The sequence below is a fragment of the Xenopus laevis genome, chromosome 8L, assembly GCF_017654675.1.
Source record: "Xenopus laevis strain J_2021 chromosome 8L, Xenopus_laevis_v10.1, whole genome shotgun sequence".
NCBI classification, from domain to species: Eukaryota; Metazoa; Chordata; class Amphibia; order Anura; family Pipidae; genus Xenopus; species Xenopus laevis.
In genome coordinates, this window is record NC_054385.1 from 126,345,395 (window position 1) to 126,372,060 (window position 26,666).

The 26,666-nt window shown below is 41.8% G+C and overlaps 1 protein-coding gene across 2 annotated transcripts in view; it reads left to right on the forward strand.

Annotated features, from left to right (window-relative positions):
* Positions 1–1,267: 1,267 nt before the first annotated feature.
* LOC108699408 (putative selection and upkeep of intraepithelial T-cells protein 1 homolog) overlaps positions 1,268–26,666 on the forward strand; it is a 46,970-nt gene continuing 21,571 nt past the window's right edge. For both annotated transcript variants that reach the window (XM_041573594.1, XM_041573595.1), the window contains exons 1-4: positions 1,268–1,370; positions 16,569–16,657; positions 19,503–19,847; positions 25,392–25,661. In XM_041573594.1, the coding sequence (XP_041429528.1) occupies positions 16,591–16,657; positions 19,503–19,847; positions 25,392–25,661 (682 nt within the window). In that variant the 5' untranslated portion in view covers positions 1,268–1,370; positions 16,569–16,590. The remainder of the gene's footprint in view (positions 1,371–16,568; positions 16,658–19,502; positions 19,848–25,391; positions 25,662–26,666) is intronic.

Genomic DNA, 26,666 nt, shown 5'->3' on the forward strand with positions numbered 1-26,666 from the left:
CTGCCCCCGAAACGTTGTGCTGTTTGACACAATAAATCCATAGGGGTATATCCCCTTTTGCATTCTATTCTGTGTGCCGTCTCCTCATTCTTCGTTTCCTGTGAACCCAGGGGAGTGCCGTCTCCCTAGAGGACTGAGCACCAGATTATTGAATACGAGAAGGCCTGGGAGTGCATACAATTTCTACTTTGACCTGTACCCTGGATCACCGTACCAGAGGCCTCCCCTTTAGACTAGAAGAAAAGAACTTTCATTTGAAGCAACGTAGGGGGTTCATCACAGTCAGGACAGTGAGGTTGTGGAATGCACTGCCGGGTGATGTTGTGATGCTGATTCAGTTAATGACTATAAGAGGGACTTGGATGATTTCTTGGACAGACATAATATCAAAGGCTATTGTGATACTAAACTCTATAGTTAGTATAGGTATGGGTATATAGAATTTAATTAAAAGTAGGGAGGGGTGTGTGTATGGGGCTGGGTTTTCATTTGGAGGGGGTTGAACTTGATGAATTTTGTCTTTTTTCAACCCAATGTAACTATCTAACACTGCTCCAGGGGCTGATATGTGAGGACTGGTGATGTGATACAACACTGACACTGGTCTATTAGTCTCATAGGTTTCCCAAACTGTAGGGTCAGTTCCCAGGAGGGACGAGGGGGAGTCAGAGAAGTGGAAGTATTTAGAAATGTAAAGTTCAGTATTTAAATACCAAGTTGAATTAACAAGCAAAACCGTGTTTTTATATATATATATATGTGTGTACACAACGTTGTTTTGAAGCCCAAACAAACGCCTGACTAAAAAGGTGAGGCTCAAGCTCAATAAAAGTGAAGTTCAGAGAGAAATCTAGTGTTTCCCTGGTCTGTGAATGACAACAACTCTCTCCCCGGCAGCTGTAAGTCTGTAGCCACAATCACGTGTGTAGAATCGTTATCAGCTGTACCCACTGTACATGAGGCAAATGTTTCCCAATCACTCATGGAAAACGCTTCACAACTGCGTTTCAATTCTATTAATAAGGAAAGCGCTCAGCGGCATAAATTCAGTAAAGCTGCTAATTGCGAGGTTTAGTGGTTTGGTAAAACATTTCGTGCTATTTGAGGCGGGTCGCGCAAACACAAGAAGACCCCAAGAAACTACATCAATCTAACAGCGACCCACGCCCAGCACACGCTGACGTATATAATAAGAGCCGCCTCATTAGAATACGGGGCGCCAAAGTTTTACGTTTCCTTGTCACCGCCCACTTCTGAGGGGAACTGAAAACGTCACAGCACCGTCAACCAATAGGAAGTTTTCAACTAGGAAGTGAATGAAAACATACGAGGGTCCTGCTGTGTGCAGTCCAGGAAGCTGAATTAACCAGGTAAAGACGAGTGATTCGCTAATGGTTGTGAGTCGTTTGCTGATACAGAGACGTGTTGTGCCAGTGGATCAGTAGTGCGACTATATGGTCTGTGGGGTATTTGCTGTCTCAGAATTGCTGCAGGGGGTCCAGTTGCAGTTTGTGGCTGAGTTATTTGTCATTAGGCCAATAAATGTCTGTAATTGGTATAAGCGGAGCTGGGGGAGCAATGAATTACATTATTTGTCTGCACTTGTGATAATAACCTGGGGCTTCTCTGTGTAATATCTGACTGATGGGCTTGATCTGGTGGCAGAAATAGATTGATGATCTGTGCCATTGTATGAGTGCAGGAGGGCTGCTCTGTGGCTCAGTATAACTGCAAGAGGGCTGCCCTGTGGCTCAGTGTGACTGCAGGAGGGCTGCTCGGTGGCTCAGTATGACTGCAGGAGGGCTGCTCTGTGGCTCAGTATGACTGCAGGAGGGCTGCTCTGTGGCTCAGTATGACTGCAGGAGGGCTGCCCTGTGGCTCAGTATGACTGCAGGAGGGCTGCCCTGTGGCTCAGTATGACTGCAGGAGGGCTGCCCTGTGGCTCAGTATGACTGCAGGAGGGCTGCCCTGTGGCTCAGTATGACTGCAGGAGGGCTGCCCTGTGGCTCAGTATGACTGCAGGAGGGCTGCCCTGTGGCTCAGTATGACTGCAGGAGGGCTGCCCTGTGGCTCAGTATGACTGCAGGAGGGCTGCCCTGTGGCTCAGTATAACTGCAGGAGGGCTGCCCTGTGGCTCGGTATGACTGCAGGAGGGCTGCTCTGTGGCTCGGTATGACTGCAGGAGGGCTGCCCTGTGGCTCGGTATAACTGCAGGAGGGCTGCTCTGTGGCTCGGTATGACTGCAGGAGGGCTGCTCTGTGGCTCGGTATGACTGCAGGAGGGCTGCCCTGTGGCTCAGTATGACTGCAGGAGGGCTGCCCTGTGGCTCAGTATGACTGCAGGAGGGCTGCCCTGTGGCTCAGTATGACTGCAGGAGGGCTGCCCTGTGGCTCAGTATGACTGCAGGAGGGCTGCCCTGTGGCTCAGTACGACTGCAGGAGGGCTGCCCTGTGGCTCAGTACGACTGCAGGAGGGCTGTCCTGTGGTTCAGTACGACTGCAGGAGGGCTGCCCTGTGGCTCAGTATGACTGCAGGAGGGCTGCCCTGTGGCTCAGTATGACTGCAGGAGGGCTGCCCTGTGGCTCAGTATGACTGCAGGAGGGCTGCTCTGTACCATTGTATCACTGCAGGAGGGCTGCTCTGTGGCTCAGTATGACTGCAGGAGGGCCGCTCTGTACCATTGTATGACTGCAGGAGGGCTGCTCTGTGGCTCAGCATGACTGCAGGAGGGCCGCTCTGTACCATTGTATGACTGCAGGAGGGCTGCTCTGTGGCTCAGCATGACTGCAGGAGGGCCGCTCTGTACCATTGTATGACTGCAGGAGGGCTGCTCTGTGGCTCAGCATGACTGCAGGAGGGCTGCATAGGTGCCAATGAGATATGGCTTCTATTTTCCTCTTGGATACAGGTCGACAGGTACCGAGTGCTTTCTGGCTGACACATCATTTTATGCAGTTGGCCACTGAAATCAGGTAAAACAGATAAGTTGATAAGCCCAAACATATTTCATGCAGTTGGTTATCCTGAAAAACTATTGATAGTTTGTGTAGGATTGTATGGCCATGGTGTATGGTGTAACCCAGGAATGATAAATTGTGCAGTTGCTCATTTGGAAACAGGGAACACATAGAAGAGATAGAAGAGAGGGTGTGGGGTGATTCCTGCCATTGAGATGTGTAAGATATCCCTGAAATACTTGTATGCAGGGCAGTAGGTTTGGAAGCAATAGGTATTGAGTCCTAGCTCTGGGTTGCAGTGAATATAAGCTTCATCATACTGAAATAAAAGCTTCCTAAATACAATCAATTAACCATTCTGTACCATTTCTTAAATAATCAGGTTTATCTTCATTATCCCTCTCTCAGCATCTGTTTCTCTTCATTCTCTCTTCATGCAGCAGTTGGGTGTCAGATATTCATTGACAGTTAGATCCAATATATCTTATAGGGGGCTCCTTTCCTAGCAGATGTATTAGAGCTCACTCAAATAACTGATTCCAGTACAATCAACATCAAACAAAATAACTGCCTTTTGCACAAATTCTGCATGTAGAGAGACATGATGTCTGGTGAGTTTAATAGAGTGAGCTCTAATACATCTTCTAGGCATAAGGAGCCCCCCTATAAGATATATTGGTTCTAACTGTCAGTGAATATCTGACACCCAACTGCTGCATGAAGACAGAATGAAGAGAAACAGATGCTGAGAAATGTAAACTTTCAGAAACAATACAGAATATTTCATTGATTGTATTTGGGAAGTTTCTAATTTTGGATTGAGGCTTATATTAATTTTCATTTTTGCACTAGTTCCCCTTTAAAGGAGAACTAAATCGTAAAAATGAATATGGCTAAAAATGGCATATTTTATATAGTGAACTTATTGCACGAGGCTAAAGTTTCAGCTTGTCAATAGCAGCAATGATCCAGGACTTCAAACTTGTCACAGGGGGTCACCATCTTGGAAAGTGTCTGTGACACTCACATGCTCAGTGGGCTCTGAGCAGCTGTTGAGAAGCTAAGCTTAGGGCTCGTCACTAATTATCCAGCAGAAAATGAGCTTCCCTGGCTGTAATATAAGCTGATGCTACAGGTTTGCTGATTATTAAATTCTGATGCTAATTGCACTGGTTTCTGTGCTGCCATGTAGTAATTATCTGTATTAATTACTAATCAGTCTTATATTGTGACATTTCTATTCTATGTGTACTGTATATTGTGAGTGGCTCCCTAAGCTCAGTAAGTGACAGCAGCACAGAGCATGTGCAGTGAATCAGCAGAAAAGAAGATGGGGAGCTACTGGGGCATCTTTGGAGACAAAGATCTTTACTGCTAAAGGACTATGGTTGCCTGGGGTTGGTACAGAAGCCCAAAACATAACTTACAACATTTCTACCTACTTCTTTAGTAACTTTCCTTGTCCTCTAAAGAGTGATGTAGCTGCATTTGTACAATATAAAATTAAATGGGCATGTTAATATTTCTGCCTGTTGTACCTTACAATGAACAATGTATCCAACAATTCTTAATTGTGAAAAATGCAGCTGTAAACAGAAGCAGAGGGACAGAAAAGTGAATTTCATACATTTTGTCTGCAGTGTATAGTATACAAGAAGCTTTTCCATGCAGACAGATTTCTCTGATCTTCCTGACTCTCTTCTCTAAAGGCAATGGAACATAACCATTTTGAGGGTTTTGGCTTCTTAATGTTTCACTGGTGGGTGGCAAAGGTCCAGAATTTGTTCCCATTCATTGTAATGACAACTGCCTGAACCCATAAAGGTGTAGTGTGTGTAAATGATGCCCCATTAAACGTCGTAGTCATAAATTCTAAACTCTCCTAAGATAACTATAGTTCTGAACATTTTTATTTATATCAAACTCTCCCAATCACTTCAGGAGACCTTAAAGGGAATCTGTCGTCATTTTAAAATTTTTTTTTTTTTTTTTTGCATTTTTATAAAAAACACACATCCATAAACACTGTCTGGCAAATAAAATGTTAATCCACAAATCCATGCATAAGTTATTTTAGTTTGTATTTTGTCATGGGGGCTTCCATTTCTGCTCATTACACATTCATCCTGTGCTGCTCTAACAGCAGGCACAGCATTACCTGTGTGCTTGGAGGCAGCCACTCTGTAATGAAAAGCCAGGTCCCTGCACTACGACATGAGAATCCAGCTGTACACTCCCCCTCCCCTCTCTGCCCATGCCTGTGATGTTTGGAGGAGAGCGGTCACTTATAAAAAAAAAAATATATATATATATATATATATATATATATATATATATATATATATATATATATATATATATTGTGAAGTTTGGGGGGATCACAGCGGGATTGTTAGCATAAATGCAGGCCACTCCAAGGTGAAAAGAAAAACAGTCCGTTTATTTTGAAAACAAAGAGCTTCCAGCAGCAGTCAAAATGTAACAGAAAGAAAACAGCTTCATTCAGCAACATAAAGTCCAGCAATAAACAAAATAGCTTACTTCAGCGTTTTTAAGTTTCCAGTACCCCCAAGGTACTATCCAGGCTTGGTCTGTGGGGAAAACACCAGGAAAATATCCACCTGGCTATCAGGCCCCACAGGTCTCTGAAAATACAGCCATTCCAACCCAACAGCCCAGCCCTCCTGTGCAGCTCCTTCTCTCACACCCTGCACACCTGCTGCTGATTCCCTTAAACACCCCTTGGCTGTCCAGCCCACCTTCTGGCTGCTTAACCCTCTGGTGTTTCTTAAAGGGAACATTCTTAAATGGATGGCTCAGAACCTAAAAACCGGGGATACATATCTGCCATCCACTATAAATCCCGTCCGGCTTGTACATATCCCCCCCCTCTGCCTCAACCCAGGGGAGGTGGAGGCACTAGTAGAGCCTAGACAATGGACTCGGGACAGAGCATCCGCATTCATATGCTGTTTCCCGGGTCTGTGCTCTACAGTATATTTGAACTCCTGGAGTGCCAGGAACCATCGGGTTACCCTGGCGTTTGCCCCTTTTTTCTGTTTCATCCAGGTGAGTGGGGCATGATCAGAGATCAGACGGAATCTCCTACCTAAAAGGTAATAACGGAGGGAGTCCAAGGCCCATTTAATGGCTAGGCATTCTCGCTCAACTATTGCATAGTTTTTCTCCGCTGCAGTCAGCTTTCTACTGAGAAACACTACAGGATGCTCTTCACCATTAATGACCTGTGATAGGACAGCTCCCAGACCTACGTCTGAAGCATCCGTCTGAACAATAAATTCCTTTGAGAAATCTGGTGCCACCAAAATGGGGTGCTGACAAAGAGCGGACTTGAGTTCGAGGAATGCCTTTTCAGCATCCATGTTCCACTCAACTATGACTGACTTTCGACCTTTGGTCAGGTCAGTCAATGGGGTTGCTACTGTGGCAAAGTTGGGGACAAACCTACGGTAGTACCCAATCATTCCCAGGAATGCTCGTACCTGTTTCTTTGTTTTAGGGCGGGGCCAGTTCTGGACAGCATCTACCTTATTTAGCTGGGGTTTTACTAGCCCTCTACCTACAATGTACCCAAGGTATCTTGCCTCTTCCATCCCTATGGCACACTTTTCAGGATTCACTGTGAACCCACCATTTCTCAGGGAGTCAAGAACTGCCTGGACTTTAGGCAAATGGGACTCCCAGTCCCTACTAAAGATGACAATGTCATCCAGGTAAACGGATGTGTACCTCTGATGGGACCTCAAAAGCTTGTCCATTGCCCTTTGAAACATAGCTGGGGCAGTTTGTAAACCAAAGGGCATTCTTTTATATTGAAAATGGCCATCTGGAGTGGAGAATGCTGTTTTCTCTTTTGCCGTCTGGGTTAGGGGTATTTGCCAGTACCCCTTGGTGAGGTCTAAAGTGGTGATATAACGGGCAGGACCTAACCTCTCTATAAGTTCATCTACCCGGGGCATAGGATAGGCATCAAATTTGGAAATTTCATTGAGTTTTCTGAAATCATTGCAGAATCGCAGAGTACCGTTGGGCTTGGGTACCAACACAATGGGGCTTGACCATTCACTCTGTGATTCTTCAATAACCCCTAACTCCAGCATTTTTTTTACCTCCTCTGAGACAGCCTTCCGGCGAGCTTCTGGAATGCGGTAAGGTTTGAGACACACCTTTACTCCCGGCTCTGTAATTACGTCATGCTCTATGACATTAGCGATCCCAGGCAAATCAGAGAAAATATCTTTGTTTCTCTGCAGAAACTCCCTAACTTGCTGGGTCTGGGCTTTTGACAATGCTGTAGCTACCAGGACATTGTCAGCACCAACCTGAGACTCAAGTTTCCCACTAGCCAGTGCTGAAACTGGTTCTCTATCCTTCCAATGCTTTAACAAATTGATGTGATAGATTTGGTAGGGCTTTCTCTTACCAGGTTGGTGAACCTTATAGTTTACCTCACTCACTTTTTCTACAATTTCAAATGGGCCCTGCCATCTGGCCAAGAATTTGCTCTCTACAGTGGGGATCAACACTGCTACTCTATCTCCCACCTGAAATTGCCTCACCTTAGCGGTAGAGATGTCGCGAACTGTTCGCCGGCGAACTTGTTCGCGCGAACATCGGGTGTTCGCGCTCGCCGGAAGTTCGCGAACGTCGCGCGACGTTCGCCATTTTGGGTTCGCCATTGTTGGCGCTTTTTTTTGCCCTCTCACCCCAGACCAGCAGGTACATGGCAGCCAATCAGGAAGCTCTCCCCTGGACCACTCCCCTTCCCTATAAAAACCGAAGCCCTGCAGCGTTTTTTCACTCTGCCTGTGTGTGCTGAAGAGATAGTGTAGGGAGAGAGCTGCTGCCTGTTAGTGATTTCAGGGACAGTTGAAAGTTTGCTGGCTAGTAATCGTTTTGATACTGCTCTGTTATTGGAGGGACAGAAGTCTGCAGGGGTTTGAGGGACATTTAAGCTTAGGTAGCTTTGCTGGCTAGTAATCTACCTTCTACTGCAGTGCTCTGTATGTAGCTGCAGTGGGCAGCTGTCCTGCTTCTGATCTCATCTGCTGACTGCTGCAATAACAGTAGTCCTTGTAAGGACTGCTTTTATTTATTTTTTTGTTGTTTTACTACTACTACTACTACTACTACTACTATAAGAGCCCAGTGCTATTAGTCTAGCAGTGTTGGGGAGTGGGACTGGTGTGCTAATCTGCTGCTCCTAGTAGTTCAGCAGCACCAACTTTAATTTTTTTTTTTTTAATATTCATTTTTTTTTATTTTACTTTTTTTTATTTTACTACCGCTGTAGTAGTGTATAAGTTGACCTTTTAGGCATTATTTGCCCTGTAGGCATTATTTGCACACTGTTTTCTTCAACCCGCCATCTAGCTGTGTGACCTTGTTCACATTCTGTCTAAATATCCATAATATTACCGTCTCCAGAAAAAACACCGGAGTCACTTTTTTCAAGCAGCCATAATATATTTTACGTAATCCGTATCCATCGCTACCTAAGCTAAAATGTCCCTCAAATCCCTGCAGACTTCTGTCCCTCCAATACAGAGCAGTATCAAGCAGATTACTAGCCAGCAAACTTACTATCATCTGTCCCTGAAATCACTAACAGCTCTCCCCCTACACTATCTCTTCCAAGCACACACAGGCAGATTTTTCAGATACATTTTTGCCCTTGATCCCCCTCTGGCATGCCACTGTCCAGGTCGTTGCACCCTTTAAACAACTTTAAAATCATTTTTCTGGCCAGAAATGTCTTTTCTAGATGTTAAAGTTCGCCTTCCCATTGAAGTCTATGGGGTTCGCGAACCGTTCGCGAACCGCTCGCATTTTTGTGCAAGTTCGCGAATATGTTCGCGAACTTTTTTTCCGACGTTCGCTACATCCCTACTTAGCGGACCGGTTGTATACCCGGCGCTGAGCTTCTTGGGCACTTTGCATGTGTTCCTTAACCAGTGGCATCACTCCAGCGATCCTTTCCCTCATTTTAGAGATATACTCCAAAACACTTTTGTGGGGTGTAGCTTCACTCTCCCAAGCCTCCTTTACAATATCAAGCAGTCCCCTTGGCCTGCGCCCGTACACTAACTCAAAGGGAGAGAACCCTGTGGTTGCCTGAGGCACCTCCCGAATTGCGAATAAAATAGCAGGTAACAGACAATCCCAATCCTTACCATCTTTTTGTACCACTCGCTTAAGCATGGTTTTTAAGGTCTTATTAAACCGTTCCACTAAGCCATCTGTCTGAGGATGGTAGACAGACGTACGTAACTGCTTTATCTGGAACAATTTGCACACACCTGACATCACCTTTGACATAAATGGGGTACCCTGGTCAGTGAGTATCTCCTTGGGAAACCCTGTCCTTGAAAACATCAGAAACAGCTCATGGGCAATGGCTTTAGATGTGGCATTCCTTAAGGGAATAGCTTCCGGGTATCGGGTGGCATAATCAAGGATTACCAAGATATACTGATGCCCTCGGGAAGATTTTACCAGGGGGCCTACCAAGTCCATTGCTATACGTTCGAATGGTACTTCAATAATGGGTAAAGGCACCAAGGGGCTGCGAAAATGGGAAGCCGGAGCCGTTAACTGGCAGGTGGGACAGGATGCACAGTAAGTTTTTACCTCGGATTTTAAACCTGGCCAGAAAAAACGGTCTGTGATTCTTGCTTCGGTCTTCTCTGCCCCCAAGTGTCCACCCAGTGCATCATCATGCGCCAGGTCAAGTACCATTCGTCTGTATGGCTTTGGAACTAACAGTTGTTCCACCACCTCCTCACGGACCTTGGTGACTCTATAGAGTAGATCGCCATTTACAGCGAAGTGCGGCCAACGCTTCTCTGCACCTGGTTCTTGGGAAACCCCATTTATCACAACCACTTGTTCTCGGGCATTAACCAAGGTAGGATCCTGCATCTGGGCAGTGCTAAAGGCTCCCCTTGACACATCTATATCAGGAGATACGGGGCTTAATGAATCATCCTCATCATCCTCCCCAAGCATTACCTGTAATGGGAAGAAATCCCCCCCCTCAGAGGACGGCTCGGGCCTCTGACCAGGATCCTCAATTACCTTATTACCCTTTTCCAGAGTTTGGGGCTGTGACACAATATCATTTTTACATTCATGCATTATATCATTTTCAGAACCCCTTGGGTTTTGGGAACCCACCCCCACGTCAGTGGTTTTCTTCTCCATACTGTCCCATAATTCCCAGAACTTTGGAAAGTCACGCCCCACAATAACGGGGTGTAGCAGTTTACTCACCACTGCCACCTCATGCACCACGGATTCCCCATCAACAGTGATGGTCACTGGGACTAGCGGGTAAGACCGGGTATCTCCGTGAATGCAAATTACCCGGAGTGACTTGGACACTGGTTCAAATTTGCCAATAACACTGTCCAATACAAGGGTCACCATGCTCCCCGAATCCAAGAGAGCCTTGACTGGAACCTGATTAATGTAGACAGTGCACTCAAACTGCCCCTCAACTGAGTCAGGGCATGCAGTGCAAACTTTGTGGGCATAACAGGACAGTTGCTGGAGAGCCCCACACTCCATGGGCTCATCCTTCAATGGGCATTGTGCTCTAGTGTGGCCCCAGGTTTGACACCTCCAACATTGCACATTCCCCCCCTTCCAGGGTGAAGAGGTATCTGTGGGTACCCCTTGTCGGGCAGGGGGTGACACGTCTCCACTTTCTTTCACATTGAGCCTAGGACTCTGCGGGGAACTTTTCCGGGCTGGCGTAGATTTCTCTGGACGTGAGCTGGTGAACGGTCGATGACCGGTGGGAGCAAGTAGTTCCTCGGTAGCCGTGTACCTCTCAACCATTTCGACCAGCTGATCCGCAGTTTTGGGGTCCCCATGACTCACCCAACGCTGCAGGTCAACAGGGAGGGACCGAAGATAACGATCTGTCACAACCCGCTCCACCATTTGGGGTCCATTCAGATCCTCGGGTTGCAGCCACTTGGTAACCAAATGGATAAGGTCATGCATCTGTGATCTAGGCGGTAGTTTAGTTTGATACTTCCACTTGTGTACCCTCTGAGCTCTTACTGCAGTGGTTACCCCTAGGCGGGCCAGGATCTCTGCTTTTAGCCGATCATAATTCATGGCGTCATCTGGGTTAAGATCGTAATACGCCTTTTGTGGGTCGCCAGACAGAAATGGAGCTATTAGGCCGGCCCATTTATCTCGGGGCCACCCTTCTCGCTCTGCAGTCCTCTCAAAGGTGGTAAGAAAGGCCTCCACATCATCCGTGGGACTCAGCTTTTGGAGAAAATGACTTGCCCGGGTGGTTACCGGGTTCCCCTGGGCCATGACAATGGACTCCCGTCCAGTAGCAAACTGCTGGACAGCCTCAGCCAACACCTTGGCTTGATTAATTGTAGCCTCTTGTAAGGCAGTTGCCTGTGAAGTTGCAGACTCTCGCAACGCCAATAATTGAGCATCTGTGGAGTGCTGGTGGTTAATGGTAGCTTCGTGTAAGGCAGTTACTTGTAAATTTACAGACTCTCGCAAAGCCAATACTTGAGCCTCCAGGCTCTTTTGCTGGGCCTCTATAGCCTGCTGCTGCACCTCTGTAGCCTGTTGCTGCACCTCTGTAGCCTGTTGCTGCACCTCTGTAGCCTGTTGCTGCACGACCATGCTCTGCTGAAGCTGCACTGTAGCGCGAGACATTTGCTGCAACAGTTCCTCCATCTTTAGCAAAAATAGGTTACTGTCTCTTTAAATGTCAGTTTTCAGAAAAAAACGTTTTCTTTTTTTTTCTTTGGTAGTGCCTGCCCGCATCCGAGCACCAGTTGTGAAGTTTGGGGGGATCACAGCGGGATTGTTAGCATAAATGCAGGCCACTCCAAGGTGAAAAGAAAAACAGTCCGTTTATTTTGAAAACAAAGAGCTTCCAGCAGCAGTCAAAATGTAACAGAAAGAAAACAGCTTCATTCAGCAACATAAAGTCCAGCAATAAACAAAATAGCTTACTTCAGCGTTTTTAAGTTTCCAGTACCCCCAAGGTACTATCCAGGCTTGGTCTGTGGGGAAAACACCAGGAAAATATCCACCTGGCTATCAGGCCCCACAGGTCTCTGAAAATACAGCCATTCCAACCCAACAGCCCAGCCCTCCTGTGCAGCTCCTTCTCTCACACCCTGCACACCTGCTGCTGATTCCCTTAAACACCCCTTGGCTGTCCAGCCCACCTTCTGGCTGCTTAACCCTCTGGTGTTTCTTAAAGGGAACATTCTTAAATGGATGGCTCAGAACCTAAAAACCGGAGATACATATCTGCCATCCACTATAAATCCCGTCCGGCTTGTACAATATATATATATATTTATATATTTATATATTTATATATATATATATATATATATATATATATATATATATATATATATATATATATATATATATATATATATATATATATATATGTGGATTATGATGTAAAACAATAAACAGCGAATTTTTCTTCACATCAATACAGTGAGTGCTGATCCTTCTTATTCTATGTATCCTGAATTAGATCGTGCACCACGAACCATTTGAATGATCGGAGTGCTGGTACTGCGGGACTATATATATATATATATATATATATATATATATATATATATATATATATATATATATATATATATATATATATATATATATATATATATATATATATATATATATATATATATATATATATATATATATATATATATATATATAATTATTTTTTTTTTTTTTTTTTTTTAAACGTAAGTGGGGGCAGTGATCTTATTTCAGTCCTGAAGTGGTGTCAGTGGGAGCTTATCTTGATTCCTGCCTATTGTTCAATTGACAGGCTCAGCAGACAAGGCTCTATTTACATTACAGCAGCTTGTAGGAGGGAGGGGTAATGACATCACTCCAACTTGCAGTGCAGCAGTAAAGTGTGACTGAAGTTTATCAGAGCACAAGTCACATGACCTGAGGGCAGCTGGGAAATGTCAAAATGTCTAGCCCCATAGCAAATTTTAAAATTCGATATAAAAAAAATCCATTTCTTGTTTTGAAAAAACGGATTTCAATGCAGGATTCTGCTGTAGTAGCACTATTAACTGATACATTTTGTAAAAAAACATGTTTTTCCACGACAGTATCCCTTTAATAGGTTAAGTCCTAGGTTTTCTGAAAGTATTGTTTTATTATAAAGCAGCCCAAATATTTCACATTTCAACCCTCCAAACAATAATAATCTGCCCCCCCCCTTAGGTGTCTCTGGATCCAGGTTTGCCCACCCATATTCTCTAGCAATGTTAGTTTGGTGCCCTCCTTACAGGCTGCTAAAAGGAAGCAGCGTATCCTTCCAACACACTTTAAAGATGTGCGACTGCCTAACTGAGAGATTTGACCTTTGGTCACCTCATACTCCAAACTTTTACTGCAAAATGCACTTTTTTGCTCCAGGCCTACAAACTTTAGCCTTTAGTTGGTGGACCAAACTTAACGACTTTTAATGGGCCTCACACCTCACAGACATTGTGAGGACTACTCACCCTGGTGGCCTAGTGGGCCGGCGGGGACGCCCGCCACGAAGGTCTTCTTCATCTAATGTGCTGGTTTCTTAGTACGTGCGGCGCGCCTCTGCTATATTTATAGGCGCATTGGCGCTGGTGTAAGGACGTCAGCGCGCAATGGCGCCAAATTCAAACTGTTTAAAGGGGATTTGTGAGAGTTCCTGGTGCTATTCCTGTGTTCTGATACCTGTTTTGACCCTGCCTGCCTGACTTTTCCTGACTTCTGTGATCCCAACTTCTGCCTGGTAACCGACTGTTCTGATATCTGTATTCCGACCGGTGCCTGTCTCGACCATTCTTGATTGATCTCCCGGCTTTGACCTCCACCTGTCTGACTCTGTTTGAATTCTGCCTGCCCTGACCCGGCCTGATTTGACAACGCCTTCTGTCTACACTTTGTACTGTGACCTTCTGCCCAAAAGACTTTGCTTTACCGTCGTGCCCCTTTGCTCGTCCAGAACCCTTCACTTGACACCTCTCTTATTAAGACCTGGCGGCATCCGATTAGCCGAGGGCTCCTCCCAAGGTGAAAGGCGGCTGTTAAAGGCAGAACCAAGAGCCGAGAACAGGGTGCTTAGCATTGGTTCTGGATTTCGGGTGCTGATTGTGACCGACATTTAATAAAAAAATCATTCAGTGCCAGCAATTGAACAATTTCGATTGCACCAACTTCTGCTCTGTCCTATTTCAATGGCATTTAGAACTCAAAGACCTAAAATCTTCTTTGAATACTGGTGCCTAAAGCTTGGAAGGTTGAACCAGCCCTTGGATATGGAATGCCATTTAGACATGGGTGGAAATCTATCTGGTACAATGTTAAGAGATCTTCTAGAAATGTCACATTAGTAGAAACCAATTATTAAAGGAAAACTATACCCCCCAAACAATGTAGGTCTCTATAAAAAGATATCACATAAAACAGCCCGTGTAAAATCCTGCTTCATGTAAATAAACCATTTTCATAATAATATACTTTTCTAGTAGTATGTGCCATTGGGTAATCATAAATAGAAAATTGCCATTTTAAAAAATAAGGGCCGCCCCCTGGGATCGTAGGATTCACTGTACTCACAAACATACCAACAAACCATACATGTTAGGTCACATGAGCCAATTAACAGACAGAGTTGTGTCTTTTGCTTCCTCACTTCTTCCTGTTACAGTTAGAGTTGAAGTATTTCTGGTCAGGTGATCTCTGAGACAGCACATAGACCACCACGAAATGGTGGCTCAAGGCAAGAGATGTAAAAGGACAATATTTACTTATATATTCCAGTTTGGTAAGATTCTTTAATATGCCACTTAATGTGATATGAACTATCTGTTGGTTAAGTGATCATTTTGGGGGTATAGTTTTCCTTTAAGTCCTACTTAAAGGGCATGTCAACCCCCAAATATTATTTAAAATATTCAGTGCTCTTCAGGTATTTGTAAAAACAATTGCTGTTCTGACGATTGAATCATATATATTATGTTTAATTGCAATCAAACGTATTCAATGGCTGTTTAAATTGATAAACAAAATCAATCCACTGAGATGTAAATGTTGACTATTTGCAATAAAGAAATAGTGAAAGAAAAAAAAAAAACAATTTCTGTTGAAAGTCTTGAGTTCCCCAGCAGCACAGACCATTCTATTAATCAGTTGCAATGTCTTACATTGTATCAACAGTCTGAGCCAGTGCAGATAACAGACAGGGGTAAACACTGCTTTAAGTACACAATAGAAGGAAAGAAATGTGGTGTTTCTTTTGACAGAGGACTCAACAGCATTACTTTGAGGGTTTACTGGTGTATTTATATAGACCTTTCTGATTAATCGTACTTAATTGTAGCCTTTCCTTCTCCTTTAAGGACTGGAGCCCAAAACTGCACTGCATAAATTCATAAATTCAAATAGTTTATATTCCTATTAGGCTAGGGCCACATGGGGATGAAATCAAGGACCTAAAGAGGCAAAATTATTTATTTTCATCCCTTGAGTTATTGCCCTTTTTATGCAAGACTTTATTTACTATTGGCCATAGAATGACACTGCCTGGAGTTACACAGCTGGTTATCTACATAAATCCCCAGATCCTTCCCATTTAGCGTGTAACGTTGTATCTCATTTGCCAGTTTGTTGCCCAGTTTTCCGATTTAATCAAATTGCTTTGCAAAGTGACGGCACCCTGCATGGGACTTATAGTTTTGACCAAAACACCTTTAATAAAAATACCAAAATAAGGCACAATTAATTCATCAAATCTGAATCCTGCAAAAAAAAAACACAAAAAACACTCATTTGGTGCATCCCTAGTATGAGGCATGGCTTAGTAAATATGGTACTGGCTGCCAGGACTGGGGTCATGGAGAAAAATATCTTCAGCTTAGAAACTTTTGGGTTGGTTGTTCGGTGTACATGTTGCCAGGAAGAGAAGTGATCTGATCTAGATATCAAGGAATATTCCAGCCACTGTATTATGCAGGTGTTACAGCATCTGAGCACATTTTTCCTTAAAGGAATTGTTCAGCGTAAAAATAAAAACTGGGTAAATAGATAGACTGTGCAAAATAAAAAATGTTTCAAATATAGTTAGTTAAGCAAAAATGTAATGTATAAAGGCTGGAGTGACTTGCGAGGGGGGCACATGGTTCATATCTGTTGCTTTTGAATCTGAGCTGAATGCTGAGGATCAATTGCAAACTCACTGAACAGTTATGTCCCATGTGGCCCCCCTTATAGTCACTGACTAACTCAGAGTTAGAGAGCTGAAAAGCAGGAAGTAGTGTTCTGGCTATTATGTTACACATCCAGTCACTCCAGCCTTTATACATTACATTTTTGGCAAACTAACTGTATAAGAAACATTTTTTATTTTGCTCAGCCTATCTATTTACCCAGTTTTTTATTTTTACACAGAACTGTTCCTTTAAATGTTGGTGCATGTTTTGATGTTACTGTAAAGTCACTGATTCCTTCATATATAGGTTAGGTGCAATAACTACTGTATTCCTATTTATTTGTCTTATTTCTACATTGCAGATTAGGCTGATAGTTGGTGATTATGGCATCCATCATGTACTTGATTGTCATCTTCATTCTCTCTTCCATCTATAAAGAATCTCTTTCAGGTAAGTGCTTTTTATATACAGAATTTCTTTATCTTAGTAGTAGGTGCTGAATTTCCAAACCTAAAGAGAGAGTTCTCAATAGCAACCTGTTAGTTTTACTCCTTCCCATCCCTACAGCTACAATGCCATTACTTAACCTGAGGTGTGAAATGTAACTTTTAATTGATTGCGTGAAAAAGAAGTCAAGGATAGTGTTAGAATAAAGGAGAATAGTGCAGGTTCTGCTAATATTACTCAATGATTTAGAGATCAGTTATTGAACAAAATCTTACAGAAATATAAAATATAATGTATCATATTTTATATCGTACCGTATATCGTATTATATTTTATATATATTTTTGGCTCTTGGAATCTACTTTCGTTGGATGTTCCGGACTGGTGCCTGCCTAATGTGATGTGTTGCTTTAGTGGAACAGACCAGGTAAACGCAGAAAGAACTCTGCTGCAAAAATTCCTTTTTATTGACGCTACGGGGCACACTTACTTAGCTCGAGTGAAGGATTAGAAGCAAAAATACTTAGAATTTCTATGTATTTTTTTGGCTACTTCGAGCATCGAATTGGCTACTTCGACCTTCGACTATGACTTTGAATCGAATCAAACGATTCGAACAAAAAATCGTTCGACTATTCGACCATTCGATAGTCGAAGTACTGTTTCTTTAAAAATAACTTCGACCACCTACTTCGCCATCTAAAACCTACCGAGCAGTCATTTCTTATCAAAGGAAAATCGTTTGATCGATGGATTAAAATCCTCAAATGGTTCGATTTTCAAGGATTTTAATTTTGAACGAAATGCGGTAAATCCTTCGACTTCAAATATCGAGGGTTAATTAACCCTCGATATTCGACCCATAGTAAATGTGCCCCTACATGTTTCGAGCAAAAATGCCCTATGTCAAGTGGCTTAACAAAAGGCATTTAGGCTCGAAACATGTAGTGTCAATAAAAAGGAATTTTTGCAGCAGAGTTCTGTGTTTATCTGGTCTGTTCCACGAATAGACTTTGAATTTATTGCCAGTACCGAGGACAGGGTACAGGAACTGACCACAAAGGTTACAAAAAGTGACGGGAGAAACATCACATCCAGTGGAAACAAGGAAACTTCTGGCTTGTAAATCCTGTTAGGCTAGGGCCACAAGTAGATTTCCGTTCCTATGTGGGCAGTAGCCTCCTCTTCCTTTCGAATCCGGAACCATTGTGTCGGCTCTTGGCTGATTTTTTCGCAAAATTCAAAGTCTCTTCTTCACCAAAATCGGTGGTGAAGTGTGTTCCTATCAGAGCCAACACAATGGTTCCAGATGGTTCCGACATTAGGGGCTTAAATGGCTCTGCATATTTCAGCAGGCAACTATTGACGCCTACTGACACATTTAGTATTTTACTCTGTAACTTCCCAATGATATTCGTTCTGTTTCTTTCGTGCCTATGAAACAGAAAATAACGTGAAGTTTCAAATTCATTTCTCCACATTTGTTGATAGGGGTAATAATGGAAGTGGGATACATATCCATGGGAGTCATTCTATATAAACCCAGCAGTGTGGGCACACATTTTTATTACATTGCTGCCCTGAAGGAGGATACATTGGGTACAGGGGGTATTTTTTCCTTATATATTTAGTTTATGTACATTCTTTCCCATAAAGGGTTATGCCCAGTTTATAGAGCAGATCAGTGATGCTGTATACATTCTGAAGGTCAGATATTAACTAAATTGTCTGACAGCATTTTTATTTGGTTCTAAACAAGCAGGAGATATTTGTTGATGATTGTATATAGTTATGAGATGAACAAGGTATGGACAATGACAAGAATTCCTCTGCACTTGAACCATAATCAATATGCTGAGGACATTGAGACATTTTGTTCATCAAAGGGGAACTATTGCGAAAATTAAAGTTTCATCATACCGAAATAAATAAAATCAATTAAATATTCTGCAATAATCAAGTTTATCTTCACTATCCCTCTCTTGGCATCTGTTTTTCCCATCATTCTGTCTTCATGCAGCAGTTGGGTGTCAGATATTCATTGACAGTTAGATCCAATATATCTTATAGGGGGGCTACTTTCCTAGCAGATGTATTAGAGCTCACTCATAATTCCAGTACAAACAAAATAACTGCCTTTTGCATAAATCCTGCATGTAGAGAGACATGATGTCTGGCGATTTTAATAGAGTGAGCTCTAATACATCTTCTAGGCAAAAGGAGCCCCCCTATAAGATATATTGGATCTAACTGTCAATGAATATCTGACACCCAACTGCTGAATGAAGACAGAATGCAAAACAGATGCTGAGAGAGGAATAGTGAAGATAAACTAGATTATTTCAGAAACAATGCAGAATATTTAATTGATTTTATTTAAAATGTTTCTTATTTCGGAATAATAAAGCTTATATTAAATTTTCATGAGAGTTCCCATTTAAGACACTAAAAAAACATAACAGAGATTGTTTGTCCATATATTGCAATATATTTAAGCTACAACTACATCACAGTCATCCCTGGTTTGGCCAGTCCTACACTCTCTCTCAACTTTAATTGATTCATTGAGAATTCTGCTGCTTCTTTATACATTTTTCACATTTTACCTGAAACTTTCTTTCTAGGGTTAAAACCCCCCCAAACGTTTGCCCTGAACAGTGGTTTGTACATAATCCCACCATTGGGCAAGTGCCAAACTACACCGGCAAGTCTGTGTTAGCCAATGTAACTTACCCTGTTTTGTGGCTTTGCCAGTGATATGACATTACATTTGAAAATTCTTAGTTTTTTTCATGATTCTTAGTTTTTTTCATGATTTTGTGCTAATTTTAAGCTTTATATTTTACAGTCAGATTTAAGGTTTCTTCAACACAATCAGTTGTTGCTGCATTGGGGTCAGATGTGGTGTTACCTTGTCGTCTGACCCCCGAGATGAACGCAGAGAAGATGGAAATCCGTTGGTTTAAGCCTATGTACCAGCCGTATGTTCATCTTTATATTAATGGGAAAGACGATTACTCGATCCAAATGCCTCAGTTTACTAACAGAACAGAACTGATAAAAGAGAACATCACTAGAGGAGTTTTCCCTTTGAGGATCCGTAATGTCACAGCTCAGGATTCTGGGGAATATTATTGTTTTGTTGAGTCCAGTGACCATCATGGTAGAACAATAGTACAGCTAAATGTTACTGGTAAGTAGAGTTTTATCTTCATTCTTATTTTATTGTGTGAAATAATGGAAACAGTGCTAAGATTGATTTCAACCTTCTGCATCTGTAACTAAATAGTCATGCACGGCAGAACAAGAAAAGTGAATTTTGGCCACCCCTCTGTTAAAGTACCCTTAACATCATATACAATTAAAAAAAAATGTTTTCACATATAGGGGGTTATTTACTAAAATCAAATTATTTTTTTTTTGTAATTTTTAAGAAAAACAAACTCAGCCAAACTCTCATCCTCGAAATTTATCTTATTTACTAGTATTTAACTTGAGAAAAAATATGAAAAATGTGCACATCAGTTCGAATTGTGCAACTTTTTTGGATTGTTGTGCGACAAACTTGAATTTATCGAGTTTGATGCTGGAAACAATTGAACTCTTCGGATTATTTTACAAAATCCACAATAACTTGGATAGGGACATCTGCCATTGTCTTATACATGAACTCAGCAGGTTGTAGATGGAGTAGTTTCAGATTCTGACTTTTAGCAGCCTTGGGGTATAATAAGTCTTGAAAAATTCAAGTTTGCTCACTTAAAAGCCCCACCAGAAAAATTTGAGCTTTAATAAATAACCCCCATAAAGTTTGTAGCGGTTGATCCAGCCCCTACAGGCAAGTTTATTTTTTATTTGAGAACCAATATCCTATTTTATAGGAGAGAGGTTGTCATTCTATGGCTACACAGCTGCTTAATAAATCTCTTGAAATGACTCTGAAGCAAGCAAACTGTTTTTACAGTACACTATATTTCAAAGAATATAAAACATTTTCTTTTTTATTGTTAGCAGGGATTAGACATGATCATAATGGAACTAGAGCTCACTGTTTTCTGGGTCACTAGGGGGCCTATTTATCATGTTGCATAAACATTGGAGACAAATCTTGTCAGAGATGTTGTCCATTGCAATCAATCAGCAATTGGATTTCAACAGGAACCTACAAGTTAGAAACCAAAAGCAAACATCTGCTTGGGCAAAATACCTGGCTATTTGCCTCAAATGTTTTATGCAGCATGATAAAAAGGCCTTATGTATGTAGTAGTTGGCTGGCACAAACCAGACCGCACGCCAATGTTGATGCAATTTAAAATATTTTTTTACCAGAAAAACATCTCAAAAGAGCCTTATGCGTTTCGTGCCTTGTGGGCACTTAGTCATAAGCTTTGACAAAGTGCCTACTATGCACGAAGCGCGTAGGGCTCTATTAAGATATCTAGAAATAAGTCAAATCAACTGGACTTGTGTTTTTTTTCCTTGAAGACGTTTCACCAGTCATCCAACTGGCTTTTTTAATTCGGAATTGAGAAAGCCAGTTGGATGACTGGTGAAACATCTTAAAGGGAAAAAAAAACACAACAAGTCCAGTTGATTTGACTTCTTTCCAGGCCTGTGCCAAGGCAGCCGGCCACTTTGCCCCCATTGACTGCAGAGGCTTCATTGCTCATGCGCGTGCGTCCAGTAGTGCGCATCCTTGTCAGTTTTTTTTTTTCATTCTTGAAGTGGACAGAGAGCGTACATAGAACCCGTCTGGTAGTGCGCATGCGCGCCCGATTTTATTAATTCTTGGAGGGAGAGAGTTGCAGTGGCATGGTTGTCCTCAGTGTTTTGCATGGCATTATAAATAAGCCCCTAGTTGTATTATTGATCCTCTGAGCAGCACCCTTGGGAAATTTTCCTGTGATGGGTAGGTGTATCTGGGCATGGGTGGGTAGTTAAACAGGTGCGGTTATGTTGAATTAACTGTCCACAGCAAAGATGGAGGCAGTTTATTGCCAAAAGATTAACCACAATAGTGCAAGCTACAACACTATTTATTCTGCATAATGCTTTACCATACCTGAGTAAACCGCTCTAGAAGCTCTGTTTGTTTAGGATAGCAACTGCCATATTAGCTTGGCGTGACATCACTTCCTGCCTGAGTCTCTCTCTGCTCACTCATAGCTCTGGACTCAGATTACAGAAGGGAGGGTAGGAGGGAGAAGGAGAGAGGAGCAAACTGAGCATGCTCAAGCCCTGGCCCTGGAGGTTTAAGCTGAAAACAGGAAGTCTGATACAGAAGCCCATGAGTACACAATAGAAGGAAAGAAATGCTGTGTATCTTTTGACAGAGGACTCAGAGCAGCATTACTTTGAGGGTTTACTGGTATATTTATATAGACCTGATAAAGCTTACGTAGTCCTAACCTTTCCTTCTCCTTCAAGGTCTTAATGAAATATGTTGCCCATCGCTTTTTTTTTTTTGGTAACATATTATTCAGTGATTTTGTCTATGCATTCTTACTCCGTTGGCACATCCATGCTGGCACTGCATTAAAGAGGTTGTTCACCTTTAAATTAACTTTTAGTGAAATCATCATTTCTTTCCTAGAAATGTACAGGCAATTGTACAGGTAAATGGTGATCATCCATTGGAACTGAAGAAGGCAATTTCCGCATATGTATAAAAAGGGTTTTTTTCACCAAAAGGGCAGTCATGTTGTGGAATTCATTGTTGAAGGGAGCAATACCGTGTTTTGTCTATAACCACAGATTTGTAATAATTCAATCCCTTTTTTAAAATATAACAATGCTAGAATTCGGATCTGAGACCATATTGGGCATGAAACTCAGGGGCACTTTTTAATACCTTTTTACTTTTCAGTATCGGGTGCATTGTTTATGTATACACAAATGCCTTTGATATTCTCTATATTCTCTATCCTTATCAATTGTGCTTAGTGATGTAATTTGTCGCGTGATTCACTGTATTACATGTCCCTCCTATTGTAAAATACAAGTATATTAGAAGTCACAATCTGAAAAATTAATACATTTGTATCTTAAAGACTTCTATACCATAGATGCATTTAAAGGAGAACTAAAGCTAAACTAAAGAAGTAGCTAGGAATATTGTACATTATGTTTTGTGCTTCTGTACCAGCCCAAGGCAACCACAGCCCTTTTGCAGTAAAGATATGTGTCTCCAAAGATGCCCCAGTAGCTCCCCAACTTATTTTCTGCTGATTCACTGCACATGCTCTGTGCTGCTGTCACTTACTGGGCTTAGGGACCCACTCACAATATACAGTACACATAGAATAGAAATGTCACAATATAAGGCTGATTAGTAATTAATACACATAATTACTACATGGCAGCACAGAAACCAGTGCAATTAGCATCAGAATTTAATAATCAGCCCTGTAGCATCAGCTTATATTACAGACAAACCTAATTTTCTGCTGGATAATTAGTGACGAGCCCTAAGCTTAGCTTCTCAACAGCTGCTCAGAGCCCACTGAGCATGTGAGTGTCACAGACACTTTCCAAGATGGTGACCCCCTGTGACAAGTTTGAAGTCCTGGATCATTGCTGCTATTGACAAGCTCAAACTTTAGGCTGGTGCAATATGTTCACTATATAAAATATGGCATTTTAGCCATATTCATTTTTAGGGTTTAGTTCTCCTTTAAAGACTGTTTTGGACATCACTATGCACCACCTGATGCACTGGCTACACAGTTATAGGCAGAGAGGGGAGAATGTGAGGAGGACAGTCACATCCAGTAAGTGCAAAATATAAAATGAAATCCTACCTCTACAGTGCCATGTTTGGGGCAAATACACCTTTTTCTTTGCTTTACACCCCCCCCCGCTCCTCAGTGTAAAAATTCAGATATCCTTAAACTGCACATTCCAGACTTCAATTTAAAGTTATTTGCATAAATTACAGTTTCACCGTGTAGGAATGACAACACATTTTATACATGCCCCCCCTCATTTCAGGGCACCATAATGTTTGGGACAATTGGCTTCACAGTGTTTGTGATTACTCCGGTGTGTTGTATTGTTGTATAATGCAGGGATAAAATACCTAGGATTGTTTCTACGATTTGGAGTCTGTAATTGACATTGTTCAACATGAGGAGAAAAGCTGTGCCAACGAAAGTCACGGGAGCTGAAAAAAAGTATTAAACCATAAGAGACTTTGATCAAACCTTAAAATTACCAAAATCCACTTCCTGTAATATCTTTAATAAGAAAGAATGCACTGGTGAACTCCAATCGCAAAGGGATTGGTAGACCAAGGAACACTTTCATTGCTGATTGAAGAATCCTCACTGTGGTAAATAAAAATCCTCAAATGCTCAAAACACCTGCCCAACAGATCTGAAACACTCTTCAACTACAAACCAGGATGGCCAGATTCAGTTTGCAAAAAATTACTTAGTAGAGCCTGCAGGCCTCTGGAAAAATGTGTTGTGGACAGACAAGACCAAGATTAACCTGTATCAGAGTGATGGCATCGGAAAGTGTGGAAACGAAAAATATCTGGAAAGATTCACATTCATCCTGGTCATGATATACAGTATCTAGTAGAACTAAGTCAAAGACAACTTGACTTTTATAGTTCAACTGAGTGATAGGGAGTCTCAAGGAAAAGGGACACTATTTGTTGGACATTTTTGACAGAGAAACCAGATGGTTTTAAAGAGGCCATTTATGCCAAAGTGGAGAAACCATCCCTGAACAGAGGAGGGGGCCTACAACACCACTTGTCAAAAACGTAGAATGCTACTTTCACATCTATACCCCGGTGGCTTAACACTAATTCATACTTCCAATCATGTACATTGAAAGATTAACACCTGCCTCAATGAAAATCATTGTGACTGGATCACACTTTCACACATGTGTGAGTTTCAGCCAACACGTTACTAAAGTCCAATGGAGCCGATGTGATTGGATGTCTGTGACTTTAAATGCTGGGGAATTCCCTACCACTCCATTGAACTGAAGAAGCTGATTGGATGAAAACTCTAAAAGACCAGTTGACTTTGACTTAATTCTACTGGATACTGTAAATGTGGAGGCAGCTTATCTGTTAGTGATTGGGTGGTTACTCATACATGAATGCCACACTTATCTTCACTTATGAGAGAACTGCTGATGGCAGTTGCACAATGAATTCTGAGGTGCATAGAAACATCTTATCTGCTCAAGTTCCATTAAATGCCTCCAAACTCATTGGACAGTGCTGCATGATCCAAAACATATTGCTCAGGCAACACGTGGGTTTTTCAGAATGTAAAATTCTTGAATGGCCAAGCTAGTCAGTCACCTGACTTAAATCCAATCGAGCAGTCCTTCCATATGCTGAAGAGGAAACATAAAAGGACAAGTCATTGGAACAAGCAGGAGTTGAAGTTGACTGTAGTAGAGGTTTTATGGAGCATCCCAGGAGAAGATACTCAGTACCTGGTGATGTCTGTGAATTGCAAACTTCAAGCAGTCATAACATGTAAGGGATATGCAACAAAGTATTAATATCACTGCTTTAATATACCTACCGTTACTTTGTCCCAAACGTTATGGTGCCCTGAAATGAGATGATTGCAGAGAAGGAAATTGTTTTGACAAAGTTGAATTTTTAAATAAACATGCAGCCTATAGGAGATGGCCTTCCCATAATATGGAACTTTTTGGAAATAAATAATTCAACTGCATCGCTATTTAATTTCTCTGTTTTCAGCTGTTGGAAGTCTCCCTGTCATCTTCTCCAAAACATATGAAAGTAATGACACTGCCATTTGTGAGTCCTATGGCTGGCTTCCAGAAGCTTCCCTCATATGGACTGATAACCTGGGGAACCAAGTCATCCCATCAAAGGAAAAAGTGTTCAAAGATGAAAATAGTTGTTATTGTATTATGAGTATTATCAGTCTACCAAATGCTTCAAATATCACTTGCACTGTGTCCAATTCTGTAAAGCAGAGTCAGCAAAGCTCCAAACAGATCCTAGGTGAGTTACTAACAGTCATCTTATTAGTCTTGTTTTGTTTATTTGTATTTCTGTATCTGTAGTTTATATGTAATACAGTGTATTGGCTCCATAGAATTCCATAACATGACTGTCAAAATTCATTCTGATTATTTCTCATCTGCAGTCTCTGGTGCATTTACCATGTGCATGGCATGGGTTGCAAATTTGGGTGACAAAGTACTTTAATTGCTTTGCTGTCAGTTAGCGTTTCTGAATATCAGTAGCCTGACCCACAATTTCACCATCAAGCAGGGTTGCCATCTCTTGTGGAAAGGAAATCCTGGCCTTCCTATATGCCTTTATTTCTTTCCTGTTAATAACATTGACATCAAGCATCATTTTTATTGGCCAAATGGCATCCCGAACAGAGAGTGGGTCCAAGTCATTGGCATAGAAATTAACAGGTAGTGATTTCGGGCCTTTAGTGGCCTCCCGCAGAACTATTTTACTTTCAAAGTCAACAAACCTCTAAAAATCACGTTCTATACTCCATTGACTAATTTAGGGAAATAGTTTTATATTTTTGTATTTATGAAACTTGTTTCTTCCTTGATGTAAAGACATCTTGATACCACCTATTCCTACAGAAATACCTGTAGTAATAAGCCTGGGTAAATGATTGTAATCACTGGGTATAACAAACAAGGGAAAGTTATTCTCACCACTAGTTTTTAACAACATTAAGTGGGGTTGCAATGAGGTTGTGACCACAAAATACATATAGACAAATACAAGAGTCCTCTGCACACAACCCATTATCAATATATTAAGACATTGAGACATTTTGTGCTATTGCTACTGAAAAATAATGCCTTACCCTTTAAACAAAACAGGGATTGTTTGTCCATAAATTGCAATATATTTAAGCTGAACAACTACGTCAAAGTCATCCCATATCTGGCCAGTCCTACACTCAAATTTGATCTGATTCATTAAAGGAGTAGGAAAGGTACCAAAGCAGTTTATTGTCAATAGATTAGCCAC